We start from the raw sequence: 13984 nt of genomic DNA, 5'->3' as shown, positions 1-13984 counted from the left end.
GCTTCTTAAGGCTGTGAGGTGAAGCGGGTCTGTCTCCTCCTCTGGTACATGTGCGGCGGGGAGAAGGAAGCAGGTTAAGAAGAAAGAAGTTAGTAACAGTGACTGCTTCGCTGATGGTCGGAAACGATGTGCCTGGACGACCACGCCTCAATCTGTTGAGAATGTACTCTCTTCTACTATCTGTTGGCTCTCTTATGTTTCGTATCTTTCTCTTTGCTTCCCTGCTTATAGTTGAACATGGATCATTTAAGAAGTACATGTGGAACTTTGTGAACAATAAGGGGCCTACACAGAGCCAGTTCAGGTATGGAAGACAAGTCCCTGTGAAGAGCAAAGATATTGTACGAAGAGGCTTTCGCAGCGTCAGTCCAACGTTTATTTACTCCTTCATGCAAGCAGTTGGTCTCACAAACGACCATCTCATAGGCTGCTTCCGATACCAAGACTGTTGCGTAGTTGACTAGTTGCAGAGACAACAACAACAACGAAGGCCAAAAAGAAGAGCGAGAGTGATAAATAAAGTTAAGTGCAATCCTGAAAGCTAATTGAGTACCATGCATGTTGTTTCTTTCCAAAGATTATTTAACACAACGAGATTTTGCTACCGTACGCTCAAGTGTTCTGTTTTTATTTTTCTTGCGTTGTATAGAGATGTTTTTGGGTTATGCTTAGTACAATGTTGTCCAAAAAAAATGAAAAGATATATATAGGTCGCAGTAGTTTCATACTTGTATATATATCTTTGAATGAATGGTAACGCTATTACAATATTCAGATTCATATGGTACAGTATCATGATTAGAGAGAAAGGTGAATGTTGCAACTTCAGGGAAAAAAACTGTGTTCATCGTGTCACATTTAAGTAGTCTTCTTTAAAGATTTAAGAAAGATTTTATCCTTTTCTATTCGTTTAAAAAAAAAAACTTCTTAATAAAATAACAGCCGTGCATTGTGGAGGTCGAATTCAACTTTAGCATATTCCTTGACCTACGTTGAAAACTAATGGCTCCGGCTCGTGTCTTATATAGCCTAAAAGGTCGTCAATTACATGCAAGAAAAAAAAATCAAATCTCCTATACAAAAAAAAGAAGATCAAAGTAAATTGAAGGGGTATATTAATTAGAGTACTAATTACGCGTCCTCAGTGATACGTGTCGATTATAACTGAAACACAAGTATTGAGTGTTGACTATCGAATCTTACCAAAGTAAAAGTGTAGTGGGTCCCCCTCTTAGATCCTAACCAGGCGCACTTCCTCGTGGGTCCCGTCTTTGTCTTTACGGGTTGTCTTACTGTTGTTAATGGTTAAGCCTTTGAAGTTGGTTTACTTGGCACCATTTTTAAATCACTTCTTCTTTTGCTAAGATCTTTTTCTTTTTCGGAAACATATTTAAATTTTTGGACATTACTTATTTACCATTTGAAAATTTGAGGAATATGAATTGAAGAATTTTTGTAATCTAATATAACCTTTTCCAAAAGTATTGATTTCAGCTTTTTCCTAAGAATTTATTTATTATAAATTTTTAAAATAGACAAAATGATATAGTATAGATTGCATTAATAAATTTAGAGATTACTTTCCTAAAGCACCACCATTCCTTTATTTTTTTCTTTTCATTAATGCAAATGCCAAAATTATTCTTAAATGAGTTTCTTAGTTCGATTTTCTCTTACATTTGACTTATACACGCGCATCTGTATATATACATATATATCCTCTTTACAGAACTTTGGATGTTGGCATAATAGACAGAGAGAAGAGAAGAGACATAACAGAGGCAATGGCAAGTGGAGGCAGCACAAGTTTCTCCAACTCCAACTCTAATAAGATCCTTGTCTCTGAGGTTTCTGTCTTCTTTCCTTTCTTTCTCAAATTTGGGTCCAAGAAAAAAAAGAGAGAGGGTCTTCTAGTTTTTGATGTTTGTTTACATATTATTATTGTTGCATGCAGAAAGAGAGCTGGAAAAACTTCTTCTCATACTTAGGCCCTGGGTTTCTGTTGGATAATTCCAAGCTTGTGGAAACTTAACATATTATTAGATGTTTAATATGTTAAGATAAACACAATAAGGAAACCTAGAAATAGGAAAAGGAAGTTTCTATTTAGGTTAGGTTTGTGTTTTCCATATCCCACATGTTAAAGGGAATTGTCTTTCATATAAATATAGGTCTAATGGAGAGGTGTTCCATATGATCTAAGTGAAACATATTGAGAGCTTTAGTTTTGAGTAGTTTCTAAAGCTAATAAGAAAAGTTGTTCTTATAACTCTTTGTGTTTCTAAGAGATCTGAATTGGTATCAGAGCCAGGTTGGAGACTCGATCTAAGCTTAAGTTGTAGCTTAAGATCCTGGTGCTTGTGAACAAGAGATCGCGACGGCAAGATGGCTGACGTGACTAGGGCTCCACGCACGAAGGACTTTGGATCTACATCCATCCAATGTCCGATGTTGTCATCGACAAACTACACAGTTTGGTCGATGAGGATGAAGGTTCTACTACGTGTTCATGAAGTGTGGGACACAATCGAACCCGGTTCAGATGATCAAAAGAAGAACGATGTTGCGATAGCTCTTTTGTTTCAATCTGTTCCCGAAACATTGATTCTCCAGGTGGGAGAACAAACCGCATCAAAAGAGATCTGGAACGCCATCAAGTCGCGACACCTAGGAGCTGATCGTGTAAGGGAGGCGAGACTTCAGACGTTGATGGCGGAGTTTGACAGGTTGAAGATGGATGATTCAGATACGGTCGATGACTTCGCGGGGAAGATATCGGGCCTATCATCCAAAGCAACCTCGTTGGGAGAAAACATAGAAGAATCCAAGATGGTCAAGAAGTTCTTGAAGGGTCTTCCAAGACACAAGTATATCCAGATCGTAGCATCACTTGAGCAAGTCCTAGATCTCAACTCGACGGGGTTTGAAGACATAGTAGGAAGGCTTAAAGCGTACGAGGAGCGTGTAGGAGAAGAAACTCAGAAAGAAGACCAAGGGAAGCTGATGTTTTCGAACAATGAAGAGCATAGTCAGAGGGGCTATGAGAATTCCCGTGGTAGAGGAAGAGGACGGAACGGTAGAGGCAGAGGTCGAGGTAGGTCACACAACCAAAACCGTGCGTCACACACCGAAGATAACAACTCGAAGAAGAATCGTTCAAAGCTGATATGTTGGAGATGTGACAAGCCTGGTCACTACGCAACTGTCTGTCCCGAAAAGACAGAGAAGAATCAAGAAACTAACCTAAACGAGACAGAAGAGGCTGATGCACTCTATGTACACGAGGTGGTGTTTTTGAATGAAGATAAGGTGATTCCGAAGAATCTTGATATCGACAAAGGCAATGCAAGTGTCTGGTATTTGGATAATGGAGCGAGCAATCACATGACAGGGAACAAGGAGTTCTTTTCGAGTTTGAATCTCAACACCAAAGGGAAGGTGAAGTTTGGTGATGGATCGTGTGTTGACATTGTAGGAAAGGGTGTGGTTACCTTTGTGTGCAAGACTGGAGAGAAGAAGGCACTCAAGGACATATACTACATACCCGATCTGAAGCACAATATATTGAGTCTTGGGCAAGCAACAGAGAACGGATGTGAGGTTAACATGAAAGATGTCTACTTAACGCTCACAGATTCGCATGGAAGGTTGCTAGTTCGTGTGACAAGATCTCCAAACCGTCTCTACAAGACCCCTATGGAGATAAGCTACCCGGAGTGTTTACATGTCAGGGACGTAGATGCTACATGGAGGTGGCATGCTCGACTAGGACATATAAGCTATGGAGTGATGAACAACATGGTAAGGAAGGAGATGGTCGTAGGAATGCCGTGTGTAACACACGAAGAAAGCGTGTGTGACGCATGTCTCGCAGGAAAGCAGATCAGACAGTCATTCCCGACCAAAGCCATGTTTCGTGCGACAAAGCCATTAGAGTTATTGCATGGAGATTTGTGTGGTCCAATCACACCACCAACGCCTGCAAATAATAAGTATGTCTTTGTATTGATCGATGACTTCTCTAGGTATATGTGGGTTATGCTATTGAAGGAGAAGAGTGAGGTATTCGATCGATTCAAAAGGTTTAAAGAGAGTGTAGAGAAGCAGACCGGGTCAACCATCAAAACCTTTCGCACCGATAGAGGAGGAGAGTTTACCTCAGCTGAGTTCAATCTATTCTGTGAAGAGAATGGAGTTAAAAGGCACCTAACCGCGCCTTACACACCTCAACAAAACGGTGTTGTGGAGAGGAGAAACCGAACCTTGATGGGAATGACAAGAAGTATGCTGAAGGCAATGAAGATGCCGAACTACTTGTGGGGTGAAGCTGTACGACATTCAACTTACCTCATCAACAGAGTTCCTACAAAAGCCTTGAAGAATCAAACACCATACGAGTGCCTTACATCGAGGAAACCAAATATCAAGCACTTGAGGATATTCGGTTGTGTAGCTCATGCGAAAATCACTGGTCCTTATCTGAAGAAGTTGGATGAGAGATCAAAGAGTATGGTCAATCTTGGAACTGAGCCGGGTTCCAAAGCCTACAGACTTTATGATCCAGACACAAGGAAGGTGATGGTGAGTAGAGATGTGATTTTCGATGAAGAGAAAGCTTGGGACTGGGCGTCTACAACAAACCAAGATGATTGTGAACCGAGCATGCTTAAGCTTCCACATGAGGGTGATATAGAAGAAGGTAATGATCAAGGTGAGGATCATGAACAGGAAGCTATAAACCAAGATGAGGAAGAAGAAGAAGATGCGGATCACAATGCAAACCAAAACGGTGAGGTCAACCGCTGGTGACCAGACAAGGCCGAACCATAACAAAACCAAGATATCTCGATGATTATGTGTTACTTGCAGATCAAGAAAGTGCAATGCTGTTGCTCACAGTGGATGGCGAGCCAGAGAACTATTTTGAAGCTGAACACGTACGAGAATGGGTTGAAGCGATGGTGGCCGAGTTGGAGTCTATCACAAGAAACAAGACATGGAAACTTGTGGATAGACCGGCTGGAGTGAAACCCATAGGGTTGAAGTGGATCTTCAAGATCAAGAGAAAGGCGGATGGTACAGTGAGCAAGTATAAGGCGAGACTTGTGGCAAAAGGCTATGTACAAAGAGAAGGAATAGATTTCGACGAAGTGTTTGCACCAGTGGCAAGACTTGAAACCATTCGGCTCTTAATAGCCCTCGCAGCAACGAACGGTTGGGAGATACATCACATGGACGTGAAGACCGCTTTCTTGAATGGAGATCTAAAGGAGTTAGTGTATGTAACTCAACCTGAAGGTTTCGAAAAGAAAGGAGAAGAGGATCGAGTATATGTGTTACACAAGGCTTTGTATGGGTTACGCCAGGCACCCAGGGCATGGAATGTAAAACTCGATCAGGTTCTCAAGGAGATGAGATTTGAGAAGTGCACGAAGGAACCATCAGTGTACTGCAAGACTGAAGGAGGAGACGTCTTGATCATTGCCATCTACGTTGATGATCTATTTGTGACAGGGACTTCACTTAAGGTGATTAGGCAATTCAAGGAGGAGATGTCTAAGAAGTTCGAGATGTCAGATCTAGGTAAGCTAACGTACTACCTTGGCATAGAGGTGATTCAAGGAGCAGACGGAATCAGAATAAAACAAGAGAGGTATGCTCAAGGAATCCTGCGTGACACAAAGATGGAAGCGTGTAACGCAACTCAAATTCCAATGGAGGCGAATTTGAAGATCTCAAAAGCTGAAGATGAACAAGAGATAGATGCTACCGAGTTCAGAAGAATCATAGGATGTTTGAGGTATCTGCTTCACACAAGACCCGACCTGTGTTACGCAGTAGGTGTTCTTAGCAGATACATGCACAATCCGAGAAACTCTCACGGACAAGCCATCAAGCACATACTGCGGTATGTGAAAGGAACAACAAACTTCGGTCTGTTCTTCAAGAGAGATGGGTCAAGGAGTGTCGTTGGTTATAGTGACAGCAGTCACAACATTGATCTCGATGACGGGAGGAGCACGTCAGGACATGCATTCTACTACGGTTCATCACTGATTACTTGGACGTCGCAGAAGCAGCAGACGGTTGCATTGTCATCATGCGAAGCAGAATTCATGGCAGCAACAGAAGCAGCGAAGCAAGCTATATGGATCAAGGAATTGTTGAGTGAGATACTAAGCAAAGAAGGCGAGAGAGTCAAGCTTAGGATCGACAACAAATCAGCCATTGCTCTAACCAAGAATCCAGTTTTCCATGGAAGGAGTAAGCATGTACTCAAGAAATATCACTTCATTCGTGAGTGTGTGGAGAACGGGCATATCGAAGTGGAGCATGTGCCGGGTGTTGAGCAGAAGGCCGACATCCTTACCAAGCCATTAGCAAGGATTATGTTCAAGCAAATGAGGAGCTTAATCGGAGTTCAAGAAATTGATCTCCCTAATTCAAGTTGGAATTAAGGGGGTGAATGTTGGATAATTCCAAGCTTGTGGAAACTTAACATATTATTAGATGTTTAATATGTTAAGATAAACACAATAAGGAAACCTAGAAATAGGAAAAGGAAGTTTCTATTTAGGTTAGGTTTGTGTTTTCCATATCCCACATGTTAAAGGGAATTGTCTTTCATATAAATATAGGTCTAATGGAGAGGTGTTCCATATGATCTAAGTGAAACATATTGAGAGCTTTAGTTTTGAGTAGTTTCTAAAGCTAATAAGAAAAGTTGTTCTTATAACTCTTTGTGTTTCTAAGAGATCTGAGTTTCTTGTTTCCATTGCTTACATTGATCCTGGAAACTGTAAGATTCGCTCTTTATTTTCCAAAAAAATATACCACTTTATATATTATACACACAAAGCCATGCAATTTTTTTTTCACTCTTTTTGTTACAGTTGAGACTGATCTGCAATCAGGAGCTCAATACAAGTATGAAGTACGTTAATTAACCTTTACTAGGCCTCGATTCTTTGTTAACGTTTACGGTTTGCATTGATTGTGTATATATATATATATATTTATTACAACGTCCTTTATCAAATGTTAACGAAAACTCTAAATTTAAGCCTTTTAGTAAAAAAAAAAGAAAGCTAAATCTAGTTTTGGAACACAATCTATCTTTTTTTTTGTAACACTGGAACACAATCTATCTAGACCTCAGGTTTTACTGATTTTGATAAAACGATACTGGTAACAATGAACAGTTACTCTGGATCATATTGGTGGCGTCATGTGCAGCGTTGGTGATTCAGTCTCTGGCTGCAAATCTTGGTGTTGTCACAGGTTCAACTCTAAAATCTAATAAAAGTCTATCTTCTTTCTAATCTTTATATACACATTAGTTGCTTATAGTAGACTATTGCAGGGAAGCATCTAGCCGAGCATTGTAGAGCTGAGTACTCCAAAGTTCCAAACTTCATGTTATGGGTAGTAGCCGAAATCGCTGTAGTCGCTTGTGACATTCCAGAAGGCATGGCATGATCGTCTTTTTTTAGTCTTGCAGTGATTAAGTTTTCATTTTCCCCTTTTCAATATCTCAAGAAAATGATATAATTAATAGTCAGTTATTGATTTTCTCTGTGTACAGTAATTGGAACAGCATTTGCTTTAAACATGCTTTTCAATATCCCGGTTTGGATTGGTGTTCTTCTCACAGGGTTTAGTACATTGATTCTTCTTGCACTTCAAAAATATGGGGTATATATATTTTATTTTTTATACTGCTCTTACATATCTTGGTTTTTTATTCTTATCTGTTTCTTGAGGCTTTTACATTGCTAAGTTTGTTCTTTTCAGATTAGGAAGCTCGAGTTCTTGATTGCGTTTCTTGTGTTAACCATTGCTGTATGCTTCCTTATTGAGCTTCATTACTCAAAGCCAGACCCAAAAGAAGTCCTCTATGGTCTCTTTGTTCCACAGTTGAAGGGAAATGGTGCAACTGGATTAGCCATCTCTCTCCTCGGTGCCATGGTTATGCCGTAAGAAACTATCTGTCTCTCTCTCTCTCTCCCCAACCAAATTACAAAGAAGTTCTCATATGTTTCTTCTTCACAGGCACAACCTCTTTCTACACTCAGCTTTAGTTCTCTCTAGAAAGATTCCTCGTTCAGTAACCGGCATCAAGGTGATTAATCACCTAACATACATAACCTTTCGTTGATGTTATGAGTCTAAGTTCCTCGTTGTCATCTATAGGAAGCTTGTCGGTATTACATGATAGAAAGCGGATTAGCACTTACGGTGGCATTCCTCATAAATGTCTCCGTGATATCAGTGAGTGGTGCTGTTTGTAATGCCTCAGATTTGAGTCCAGAAGATCAAGCTAGCTGTGAAGATTTGGATTTAAACAAAGCTTCGTTTCTTCTACGTGTAAGTCCTTAAACCCTACAAGCTTTGGTTTCAACCTCTTGCATAAGTAACTTAAGACTAAAGGATATATATACTTCTTGCATTCTTATGATTACCACAGAACGTTGTGGGTAAATGGAGCTCAAAGCTTTTTGCTATTGCGTTGCTTGCTTCGGGTCAGAGTTCAACGATAACTGGAACATATGCTGGACAATACGTAATGCAGGGGTTTCTTAATTTAACAATAAGGCCATGGCTCAGAAACTTCTTAACAAGATGTTTAGCTATAATCCCACGTTTAATTGTAGCTCTCATAGGTGGCTCAGCTGGAGCCGGAAAGTTAATCATCATTGCCTCGGTAACTCATTATCTCAGATCCAATCTCTTAATCATACTATACATAATTAAACATTAATCATCTTATCTGTTTGCAGATGGTCTTATCTTTTGAGCTCCCATTTGCTTTAGTCCCACTTCTCAAATTCACATGCAGCAAAACCAAAATGGGCTCACACGCCAATTCACTCCTGGTAATAACTTTTACTTCCCTTATATATATGGATCATATAGAATTTTTTACATTTGGAGGCACATTTTGTCTTATCAATTACACTGCAGGACACAATGTGCTTGTAAGACACTTTCTAGTGTTAAAAAGACCAAAAACTCCCTAACTGAAAAAATCTGTACATTAACACTTTTTTACTTTTTTTCTTGTTTCTCTCATTCTTTCAACGTGACTTTATCCAAATTTCATCTTCCAATTATTCTATCACTTCTTTTTTTTTTCTCTCCCTAACACAAAAGAAAAAAGGCGAACTGAAAGACTACCGTTTGTAAAAAAATGAAAAGATGTAGAAAAAAAGAAGAAGGTAGTTTGACATTCTGATCTTCTAAATCCTAGATTCTCTGAAATTGTCTGATCTTTTTAATCTTTTTAATCGATTCTCAGTGTGTTGTGGATTTCAAAATCCAGATCTGCAAAGTTACGATTTCAGAATCCAGATCTGTAAAAGATGTGGACGGATAGCGTGTGGATGGGGTTGCGTGGATAAGTGGTGTGTGGATAGATGAAGCGTGGATGTGTTATGTGTGGATGGTTGAATAGATCTCTAGGAACTAGTGGGTGGCTTCAACCTGGAAAATTTTATCCACAAAGAAGATTATCTTTCTTACATTTTCTACATCGAACACAAACTATAAATTCATATATTTGATGAAATCTAATTATCACTTTTTAAATTATATCCACATTTTCTTTGTCTATAATTCATTCATTTATATTTTTTTTCTTGTGGATGGCTTATCCATCCAATACTATCTAAAATATTTTAATTATAAAATCATTTTCTATGTTTTTATTTTTAAATTTCTAAAGTATATATAAATAGATGTCAAAATGTAGAGGATGAAAAGTTAAAATTTATTACATTAAATTTATTTATTTATATTTATCAATATTTGAGATACAAACAAATAAATAAATGAAGTTGAAATTAAAAACAAAACTCTCATTTAGGGTATTATTGTCCGATCAACTAGCAAGTGACAAGGAAAAGTGCCTCAAATGTTGAATGTGTCTCTGAATGTAAGACAAACTCAGAATGTGACCCATGGTGTAAACAACTCTATATAATATCATTGATCGTGTCTTTTTTTTTTCTGTAGATTTCATCTGTGACGTGGATCATTGGTGGACTTATTATGGGTATCAACATATATTATCTATTAAGCAGTTTCATCAAGCTGATTCTTCATGGTCACATGAAGCTTGTAGCCGTCGTCTTCTTAGGAATTCTTGGATTCTCAGGCATTGCCATTTACTTAGCTGCCATTGGTTACCTTGTCTTCCGTAAAAGCAGAGAATCCTCCACACTAGCCTCTAGTAACTCTCAGACAGCGGATACACTTCCTAGAGAAGACATTGTGAACATGCATACCTAATGGAGTAGCGGTCACAGGCAAGTTTGACTGAAGAGTTTATTAAGATAGAACAAACATTGTTTACTTTTTGTGATGTATTACATATAACAAACATGAAGTTGTTAACTTAGTCTGATATATTAAATAGAGTAAACATGAAGCAAGCATCTGAAGCCTTCAAGACAAAATCAAAATTCAGACAAGATATTTTGAAACAAGGATTTCACATAAACAGAGACAGTAACAAAACATCTGTTTGTTTGTTTTTTTTTTTGAAATAGAAAGCATATATCAATCGCTAAGGATGATACTTCAGGGAATAAGCTATTCAAGACTCGATCTTGATGCCATTTTGGCTTTCTTGTGATGTAGAAGGAGGAGGTGGAGGAAGATGACCTTTCTCTTGCAAGCTCTTAACTGTGTCATAAAGGCTTTGCTTGGTGGAAGTGAACTCTAAGCCTAAGTCCTTAATCTTTTGGTTAGTGAACTTGTATGGCTTGGCTCTTGGGTTGTTCTCGTCTTTGCACCTGCACAATTAACCAAATTAACACAATCGCTTTTTGGGTAAGCAATCTTTCTTGAACTTTATTTACGATAAAGCGATTGATTTGTCTAATTAAAGTTATGCAAAGAACAAAGACTAAATTTCCTTTTTACAAAAAAAAAAAAAACAGAGACTAAATTTACTACAACTACCATCTATTAAAAATGTCTATCAACATATAATACTGTGGTTTACAAAATGTCCACGTTAGTAGTAGGTGACAAGTGGACTTGGACTTATGTTGTGAGTTCTTGGTACACCAACTTTCACCACAAACTATATAAAAAAGAACATGGGGCCAACTCACGCATCATTGAGTCTGAATCAAAATAAGAAGAGGTAAAAGAAAGAAAAAACATTCATGTTTAAAAATATAACTGAAAGAATTTTCTATACTTTTAAGCTATGTCAAGATTCGGTCACACTATCGTCTAAACTAGACACACGCATTCATGTTTATAGACTAGTGTTGGTGATGACTTATTGTATTGATATACACTAATGACTAATGAGCACGTGTGCCATACATGTAACTGTATAACATAAAGTCTTACACAAAAATAATCGAAATAATGCTGTTAACAAAGAAGAGTACTTGAGGGTTGAGACAGGTCATTCTCTTAATAGCTACATATTTCATTTCTTTTTGTTCTTTATATCTAAAGAAGTGGAAAACTATGTGGTTACTACGCGTTATTGGTGCATGGGTGCCAAGTATATAATATACATGAATTATATTTGGACCACAATGCTTGATAATGATATGATGAACCTTTTTTGAACCTTTTACATTTACCTTTTACTTACTAGTTAGCTGTAAAAGATTCAAGCACTTCTTTTTTCAAAAAAAGATACAAGCATTACTTCAGTCAACTGTGATATATGCATTTTAAATAATATGTTTCTGTTCCAACTATAACTTAGAAAACCACGTATTTGTCGAGTTTTATTATTTTACTGTATGTATCTGTTAAATATAATTTTACATAAATATTAAAATTACGAAGTAATGTGTTTATGTTGATTTTTTAATCTTTAACAAAAATACTTTGATTTTAACTCTTTTTCGTCTTTCAGAACCAACTGTAGTTATGTTAGTAAATATTATGCGGTATTCGTTTCACTTACTTGGTTGGAAGTGGGTACTCCGGGAATAACTTAGCCAGAATCTCAACAACTTCGCCGCGGTGAAGGGCGCTCTCTGCGAGGAGATAACGTCCAGAGGCCGTGGGTGCCTCGTAGACCAGCACATGGGCCAGCGCGACATCGCGAACATCCACATAAGCCTGAGTCAAATTAGCATAAGTCTTAGCTGACCCGGTTAGGTACTTGAGGACATGGAAGAGACTGGCGTTGATCGTCGGCTGTAACGGCGGTCCAAGGACCAGCACGGGATTCAAAACCACCAGGTCAACACCTTTCTCCTTCGCCGTCTCCCACGCTGCTTGCTCCGCCACCATCTTGCCATAACAATACCAATTCTACATAACACATAACAAATACCAATTAGACCAAACATCAAAATAAATTAGTATTGTGTACATCACATCATATAATAATTAGTTAATACAAAACTAAAAGTCAAGAAGACCTTTGTGTTTTTGCAAAACTCAAGATCACTCCAACAACTTTCGTCAACGACGGCTTCAGGGTCACGGTTCGGGTCCATGTAGACTGCACCAATTGATGAGGTGATGACCACGCGCTTGACCTTGGCTTCAGCAGCCGCATTAATTACGAACTTGGCTCCGTTCACGGCAGGCTCCACCATTTGCTCCTGAATAATATTGATAGTATTCATTGATTAGAAGAAAATCAATGACTACCTAATTTGACATATTAATAGTATTCATTGATTTGCCCCTTCCAGCAATTTAATATCTAACCATCTTTTTGGTCAGATGTTATACATTCATTAGAAGAAAATGGGATAGTGATTTTCTCATGTATTTCAACGTCTTGAAATCAAAATAATACTTTACCAAACTACAACATATCCAATGAATAATATATATCAAAAGGTTTTTAACTTATTTCATGCGATATTTACTAATAGATCAAAATAATTTTCGTAACCGAAAGCGATTTGATACCAATGCACATTATCTCATGTAGGACCCTAATTTTATTCATTTTTCTCACAAGCCACAGAAAGTGCTAGAAAAATACAAAACCACTCAGAGAAAGATACTCACGGGATCGTCAGTGACCGGAGAAGCCGTGTGAAACACGCCGTCGCAGCCATCAATCGCCGTTTTAAGAGCCTCGTAGTCCTGAAGATCTGCCTTGCACAGAATCAGTCTCTCCTTGGCTCCTTCGAGTTCTCTCAAATGTGTATTCTTTGGATCATCTGCATAAATCATTATAACAAATTAACAAAAACACATATTCTCAGTTATCAAATCCAACAAATAAAAAAAGAAGAAGAAAGATTAGTATAATATTGGACCTGGATTCCGTACGGTTCCTTTGACCGTGTAGCCTCTCTCGAGGAGTAACTTAACAATCCAAGAAGCTATGTATCCACCAGCTCCGGTGACGCAGACGGTTTTCCCGGCCGGTGAGGATTCGTCGAGTGGCATTTTTCCGGCGGTCGAAAGTATATGCTTCGGTTTGTGAAGAAAATGATTAATGCGTCGTTACAAAGTGAGTTACGGTTTGTGTATATATAAAGACCTCAAAGGAAGTTTTATCCTTATGCTGCAACACTTGTCAAAGTTTCACCTAACCATGGTAATGAGTGTTTGGTCTACATAATTTATATTTTATTTACATATATATCTACCAAAAAGACAAAAAAAATTATGATATAACTTTTACTCACAAAATATAATAATTTTAATAGAAAGATTGGTGGAAGAAGAATTATTTTGAACAATACACCTTTTAGAATAAAAAAAACTTGGGACAAAACTTTGAAATGTACACCTACAATCATTTCACTCTTGGTAATATATCTATCAATAATCCTTGATAATGACATAGATCTTCTATAATTTGGATGATGTGTGTTGTGTATATAAGGAAATAAAATAGATTTACATCTTTTCTAATGATTTCTTGTATTACTATGCTGGATATGTTACAAATACAATAGTTCTAGAAGAATATGGGTTTACAAGAATGTGTATAGATGGAAAAGACAAGTCGTAAGTTATGTTTACAGTTTAC

At 37.9% G+C, this 13984-nt stretch overlaps 2 protein-coding genes and 1 long non-coding RNA gene across 5 annotated transcripts; 2 read left to right on the top strand and 1 right to left on the bottom strand.

The window, feature by feature from the left end:
* The first annotated feature begins 4 nt into the window (after positions 1-4).
* LOC103852491 (metal transporter Nramp6) lies at positions 5-10436 on the top strand. Of its 3 annotated transcripts, XM_033273353.1 has the most exons (14): positions 9-230; positions 330-1847; positions 1955-1996; positions 6763-6799; positions 6894-6934; positions 7203-7281; positions 7364-7468; positions 7586-7695; positions 7795-7976; positions 8053-8122; positions 8194-8367; positions 8468-8704; positions 8781-8876; positions 10015-10436. In XM_033273353.1, exons 2-14 carry the CDS (start codon positions 1785-1787, stop codon positions 10288-10290), a joined length of 1512 nt encoding a protein of 503 aa, XP_033129244.1. In that variant the 5' UTR covers positions 9-230; positions 330-1784; the 3' UTR covers positions 10291-10436. The 3 variants fall into 3 exon arrangements, with proteins under 3 accessions (XP_033129245.1, XP_033129246.1, XP_033129244.1); XM_033273354.1 differs by lacking the exon at positions 1955-1996 and having other exon boundaries at positions 5-1943; positions 6756-6799; XM_033273355.1 differs by lacking the exons at positions 1955-1996; positions 6763-6799; positions 6894-6934 and having other exon boundaries at positions 5-1847.
* Positions 8893-9707, top strand: LOC103872396. Its single transcript, XR_001959211.2, has 2 exons — positions 8893-9218; positions 9299-9707. It is a non-coding gene; the product is annotated as an uncharacterized LOC103872396 (long non-coding RNA).
* On the bottom strand, positions 10384-13549 carry LOC103872395 (cinnamoyl-CoA reductase 1). Its single transcript, XM_009150789.3, has 5 exons — positions 13263-13549; positions 13009-13163; positions 12405-12590; positions 11942-12294; positions 10384-10796 (listed from the first exon to the last, which is right to left on the bottom strand). Exons 1-5 carry the CDS (start codon positions 13393-13395, stop codon positions 10598-10600), a joined length of 1026 nt encoding a protein of 341 aa, XP_009149037.1. The 5' UTR covers positions 13396-13549; the 3' UTR covers positions 10384-10597.
* Between the last annotated feature and the right edge of the window lie 435 nt (positions 13550-13984).

This window comes from Brassica rapa, chromosome A06, assembly GCF_000309985.2.
Source record: "Brassica rapa cultivar Chiifu-401-42 chromosome A06, CAAS_Brap_v3.01, whole genome shotgun sequence".
Taxonomy (NCBI): domain Eukaryota; kingdom Viridiplantae; phylum Streptophyta; class Magnoliopsida; order Brassicales; family Brassicaceae; genus Brassica; species Brassica rapa.
This window is presented reverse-complemented; position numbering and strand designations above follow the sequence as displayed.

What these genes read in the sequence shown, in the direction of transcription:
- LOC103852491 (XM_033273353.1), top strand. Translation starts at nt 1,785, where the DNA reads ATGGCAAGTGGAGGCAGCACAAGTTTCTCCAACTCCAACTCTAATAAG. An exon ending in ATAAGATCCTTGTCTCTGAG is followed by an intron (nt 1,848 to 1,954) that starts GTTTCTGTCTTC and finishes TGTTGCATGCAG; the next exon opens with AAAGAGAGCTGGAAAAACTT. An exon ending in GTTCAGTAACCGGCATCAAG is followed by an intron (nt 8,123 to 8,193) that starts GTGATTAATCAC and finishes TGTCATCTATAG; the next exon opens with GAAGCTTGTCGGTATTACAT.
- LOC103872395 (XM_009150789.3), bottom strand. Translation starts at nt 13,395, where the DNA reads ATGCCACTCGACGAATCCTCACCGGCCGGGAAAACCGTCTGCGTCACC. An exon ending in CTCCGGTCACTGACGATCCC is followed by an intron (nt 12,591 to 13,008) that starts GTGAGTATCTTT and finishes AATATTATTCAG; the next exon opens with GAGCAAATGGTGGAGCCTGC. An exon ending in AGTTTTGCAAAAACACAAAG is followed by an intron (nt 12,295 to 12,404) that starts GTCTTCTTGACT and finishes TGTGTTATGTAG; the next exon opens with AATTGGTATTGTTATGGCAA.